Raw genomic sequence first — 6000 nt, 5'->3', positions numbered from 1 at the left:
TTTTTAAAAATTTAATATTTTAAACGATTTTGCATGAAAACTAACTTCTATTTTTGTCACAAGAGTAAATTCATCAATAAAGTTATTGATCAGGAAAGACAATCAGTATATATTCTGTAGTGAAATGGCAGTCACAAGGTTTTATGCCATTACGATAGTTCGTGCAAAAATTTTAGAAGGGGGTACACCTAACATTAAGATTTTTTCATTTTCTTTTCGGAAATGGGTTATATGGCACTCGTTTTCTTGCTCTGGTTTATATGTATTTTCTAATTTACTACATAACTATCGTTTGCACAAGTTGGAAACCTAGTATTCCTAAAATAATCTGTTCAAAGATAATATCTTCTGAGTGTACTTCTCATTAGTATTCATCTCACCACTTCATAGTAGCCTTGGGTCTTCAAGGCCCCAAGTTGCGGGTGCCATCCGTTGTGACTGGCATCTCTTTCGGGATTGAAAGGACCTGGCCTTTCGGAATCCGGAGCTGCAACTTCCCCAACGCATACACCCAAGCCTCTTTCCAGCCCCGAGCCTCAGGCGAGGCCAGAAACCTTTAACGTCATCCAAATGGAGCGCAGCCCCAGCACGCTCCCTAGCGCTCTGCGCATGTGCAACTTGGTGCGCTACAGCTGTCACCATTTTCTGTCTCGCGCCCCAGGCAGGAGAGGGCTTCGGCGCCTCCCGGGTTCTGAGGTGGCGCAGAGGGCGGGGCGGGAGTCGGCGCGGGCTGGGGACGGAGGCCGAGCCCCTGCAGGTGTGTCCGAGACCATTCCGCGGGCGCCGGCCCGGGGCGGACGCTGCGGGGTCTCGGCGACTGGGCGAGACAGAGACCCTGGGAGCCTCCGCTGCCTGCGGGGTCCGAGGATAGGTCGGGGAAGGGGTCAGGGCGCGGCCTGGGGAACGGCCGCGGCGGGGGGTCAGGAAAGGGTCTGGGAAGGGGGCCTCGGACGGCTTGGGAGGGAACTGGGGAGGAGGGCTGGGGATGAAGTGGGGCAGGCGCGGCCTGCATCCCTTTCCTCTTCTGGAGTAGTCTCGCGCAGCCTGCCTGACGGCCCGACCAAGGCCTGAGGCGACCGCGAGCTCAGCGGGGACGCGCGGGACGTGGGCCCTCCACCCGCCAGCCACGTCAGGGTCTGCGGTGGTGGTTGCTTAAAGGTCCCGTTTTAGAGCCCGAGAAACCTGGGCCCAAAGCCAGCGTCTGCCAGTAAGTGGGCAGCTTAATCTCTGGATGACTCAGATACTCATCAGTTAAATGAGGCTGTTATTAACCCACATGGCGTCGACATATAACCTTGAGAGTTGTGTTCTTTATTAAACAGGATAGAATATAAACTATGAGGAAGTCTCGAAGGAGAACTGCGTTTATTATTACAGGGCATACCATTTTTCTCACTGTTGATTCATTTAACTATCACAACCACCCTTTGGATTCGTGTTACCATCTCCATTTTAACAAATAGTGATTTGCCCAGTGTTACCGAGTATGCAAATAAATGAGTAGGGATTTAAATTCTCATTTGTTATACTCTATAGTCCATTCCCTTTTCCACCCTAAAACCTACAGTCTTTGTCCCTGATTACCACCAGGACAGAATTGTGGAGTGTAGTGGACCTAACCTTGCCATGTAGCCATTCTATTTCCAAAAATTCTTGGCACCTCCACAGAACCTTGGGGCAAAAGGTTAACACCTTTCCTCCAGCTTTCAGCCTGTCTCTCAGAGGACTGTTGAAGAGTCCTCTTGAAACCACAAGTTGAGCACTGATTGTTGTTTTCCTAGAGAATCCTATTCACACCAGAGGTTTTTAGAGAGGGGTAATGGGACTGAATTTTTCTTAAAGATGAAAACTGGAATTCATCCATGCTCCATGTATGAAAGTGGTATAATACCTCTGATTAGCTGCTGGTATCTGGGCTTCCTGATTCACCAGTGTGTAAAGTACCATACGGGCTGGAAGTGGTTTCTCCTTCATAAAATCACTTTAGGATTATTGCATCTAGTTATTTTTGCTACATACAAGAAGTAGCTGATTTGGGATTATGGTGCCCAAATGATTTTTTAGTAAAAGTTAGGTTTGTGCCACTGTCAGCAGATTAGGTGGTCATGTCAGAGTTCATTAAGGCCTAACTAAATTTCCCATTGGGCTCAGCTCAAGATTTAAGTGGACAGCGAATTCCAGGACACTATTGGTTTTGTTTGGATTTATGAAGACATAGAATCAGATTGGTACATGAAAAGTTGTTTAAAGTTATGTAATTTTTCCTCATTTTAAAGATAATAAAATTGAAACTAAGTGACTAGGTTCATGAGTAGTAGCACCTAGGGTAGAACTGAAGTCTCCAGGTCCACTCTATGTACTATACTGAAATCAAAACAAGCTTCTTGGAGAAATTGTCACCAAACGATGTGCACAGAAGCCAATGATGTGACATTAGTATTTTGAGAAAAGAAAGAGTTTTATTGCAAGGTTGATCAGCAAGGAGACAAGAGGCAAGCTCAAATCTCTCCCCAATCTAAAAACTGAGGAGAATTTATAGAATGGAAACAAAGGGAGATGGGAACAGTGACAGGGATTCAGGTTGGCCTATTCTGATTTGTTGTTTATAGCACTTTCTATATATGGTTGAAATATGCCAGCAGGCTGCATCTTCTCTTCTTTTTGAGGGACTCTTTGCATTTTATTTTCTTCCAATGACTCTTCATTCTGGTAATCTTAGTTTTGAGGAAGATGATTTTTATTCCTAGTATCTTGGGGACATTCAGGGGACAAGGGTTTCTACCCATGCTCCAGTCTCCTGTTATGGCCGAGTTTGGCCACCTATAAAATAAGCTCAGAAAGAACTTTGGGAGAGGAATAAATCTTGATAAGTAGGGTCTGGTCTGAATCTTGACTTTTAGTCATGATTCCCAGCTATCTTGACCGTGGTTTCAGAATGATTTTGAGAAACTGCAATTTAGGGAAAAGAAACATCTCATTTTTGAGAGCTTTTAAAAGACTTTCTAACCTTGTACAATTTATTATATTAATAGGAAAAATTGTTGTGACATGTAGCATAAAAATCGTTCAATATCAATAAACATTTCTTGTCAACATCATTTATAATACCAGCATAAGGTTCCATCCTTTGGATATATTATACACCTTGCTTAACTAATCTGCTATTATTTAATGTTTAAGTTGTCAATTCTTTTGAGTTATTCACTATAAACAGATCCATAATTTTCAAAGCAACCAATAGGAAGAAATGTTTAGATTCACTCAATAAAAATGTCCCAGGTTCATCAATATTATATTTGAGTCACCCATGGACAAGTGGGCACCCATCATGGCCCTTCTTATTGCTCCTGACATGTCAAAGGTATGTTTTTCAGAGGTTTATTGTTTGCTAAAATGTTGTATGGAAATTTCTCACAGATGATTCCTGAAACTGCAAGATAAGGTTTCCTATGACTTCTGTTTCCCAACTTTCCCTGCTCTGGCTTCAGCTTCTACCTTTTCCCAAGAGCAGCACAAAATGAATAAATTCCAGGTGAGTTGTTTAGTCCTCACTTTGTCTGATAGTGTGTGTGTGTATGTGTTTTACAAGTTTTATGAAAGAGAGTCCTTATATTAAATTAGAAAAATGGAAATAGTTAAAAATCACCTTCAAGGAAAATATTGTCACAATAACCAGTAATTCTCAAAATGTTGATCTGTAGATCCTTAGGAGTCCCAAGGACCATTTCTAGAGATATGTGAGGTCACAGTGGCTTTTGGAATACTAACATGCTAACTCTTGATACTTGTGTTGATGGTACAAAGGCAATATTGAATAGATTTGTGCCTGTTGGGCATGATGCAAGACAGTGACACCAGTCTGTACTTATAGTTATCGTATTCCTCTGCAATGTATTCACAGTAAAAATTGCTTATTCAATTTCAAGATATCATTGATGAAGCTGACAAAATTAACTTTATTAAATCTTGACTCTTGAATATGTCTTTTTAATATTCAGTTTGATGAAATTGAAAGTTCACATAAAGACCTTCTGCCGCATACTAAAATATACTTGGTTATCTCAAGTAAAAGCACTTGTGTGATTTATTTGTGAGCTGACCTAGCCACTTTTTTAAATGGAATATCATTTTTACTTGAAAGAACAACTGGCATACAAAACTATGGATTTTCAGACTTTGGTATTTAACAGGCATTTTCTCAAAAATGAATGGAGTGAGCCTGTCATTTCAAGGAAAACAACTGTCAATGTTTTTTACCAATGTTAAAATTTTAGCTTTTAAGTGAAAGAATTTTGGGAAACTTCAATCCCTTACTTCAAGCTTGATAACCTCTTAATCTAAAATCTGCATTACTAAGCGTTCTCCAGAGAAACAACCAACAGGCAATATACACACATACATTCTTACTGCAATTTCAGACCTCCCGGCCTACCCTACAGTATTCAGACTTGCCAGCCTGCACAATCACGTGAGCCAATTCCTTAAAATAAATCTCTTGAAAAAAAAAAGTTTGTATGTGTATGTATATATATAGATACATATACATATACGCACACACATACACAATCTTGACTCTGTTTTCTAGAAAACCCTTATTAATACACTCTCATCCAAAATTCATTCTGATGGTGGCATATAATGTTTTTCCTACCTTGTGCTCTGTAACTAATTGTTGAATGGTCAATCTGGGTAGCAGAAACAGCTGGTGAGCCATATGGTTTTTGAAATAATTTTGAACTAGCTGTCACTACATACTCCTAGACATTTTTATTTTATATAAATACTGAAAATTTTGTTTGTTCATGACCATTTTGGCCAGTTTAAGATCTCTTTCTTTGTGTTTTATTCCTTCTTGCATCATACAACTTTTATTGGTATAAATTCCTTCTGTTAGAAAAATTCTTTATAGCTACTGTTTTGTTATTTTGCTTGCTTGTTTTGCTCTGCAAGTGACAAACTCTGTTTTGTTTATCCGAAGTATTCACAAAGAACTTTTTCACTATATATAATTCTTGGTTGGCAGTTCTTATTTGAAACATTGGAAGACTTTCACTGTCTTCTACTACTGATGCTTTTCAAAATTCACCTGTTAACTTGTCAGGTCTTTGAAGCACATTTGTCTGTTTTGGGCTAGCTGCTTTGCTTTTAAGATCCCCTTTATTTTAGTGTATTTATTTGTGGATTTCTCTTGATCCTATTAAGACTTATTATACTTCCTTTGGGTTGAATATTTGAGTGTTACATTTTATCTCCTTTATCGATTTTAAATTTCTATTTTTTGTGTTATTTTGTTTATTATTTACTCTGCAGATTACACTATGCATCATTAATTTATCACAGGCTATTTTCTCACAGTCCATCATCAAATAATACTATATGTTTTAATGAACAATGTGACAAACTTTCAACTATATCATTTCATGTACTCCCTTCCCACCCTTTCTTTTTGCCTTATATTTCACTTCTACATATATTTTTAACCGCAAATATTTATGTTCCCTTTTTTTGTAGTACTTTTTCCAGGATTTCAACCTCTCAAATCCTGCTGCCTATGTTGCTTTGATATTTTGTACAATTATGTTTAATGTGTTTTATTTCTTGTTTCTTTGAGTTTTTAGGTTTTGTTTTACGTTTCAAGTTTTGTTTTTTAACCTACACTCAAGAAAGTTCACTCTTTGGGGGTATGCATTAAAATTTTTTTTTCTTAGATTTATTTATTCCTCTTCCCCCATCCCCCATTGTTTGTGCTTGCTCTCTGTGTCCATTCATTCAGCACTCTCTGTATCTGCTTGTCTTTTCTTTAGCAGGCACTGAGAACTGAACCTATGCTTGCTCACTGCTGTGGTATGTCTCTCATTGTGTTTCCTTGTTGTGTCATCTTGTTGCATCAGGTCACTGTGCCAGGTCAGCTCTCTGTCTTACTCATCTAGGAGGCACTGGGAACCAAACTTGGGACCGTGCATGTGGGCACCCAAATGCTTGAGTCACATCCACTTCCCA

At 39.6% G+C, this 6000-nt stretch overlaps 1 protein-coding gene across 1 annotated transcript in view; it reads left to right on the top strand.

The window, feature by feature from the left end:
• Positions 1–607: 607 nt before the first annotated feature.
• ZNF25 (zinc finger protein 25) overlaps positions 608–6000 on the top strand; it is a 78364-nt gene continuing 72971 nt past the window's right edge. Inside the window, exons 1-2 of the mRNA XM_012524089.4 lie at positions 608–757; positions 3418–3532. Of these exons, the coding sequence (XP_012379543.1) occupies positions 3518–3532 (15 nt within the window). The 5' untranslated portion in view covers positions 608–757; positions 3418–3517. The remainder of the gene's footprint in view (positions 758–3417; positions 3533–6000) is intronic.

This window comes from Dasypus novemcinctus, chromosome 6 (genome assembly GCF_030445035.2).
Source record: "Dasypus novemcinctus isolate mDasNov1 chromosome 6, mDasNov1.1.hap2, whole genome shotgun sequence".
Taxonomy (NCBI): Eukaryota; Metazoa; Chordata; class Mammalia; order Cingulata; family Dasypodidae; genus Dasypus; species Dasypus novemcinctus.
This window is presented reverse-complemented; position numbering and strand designations above follow the sequence as displayed.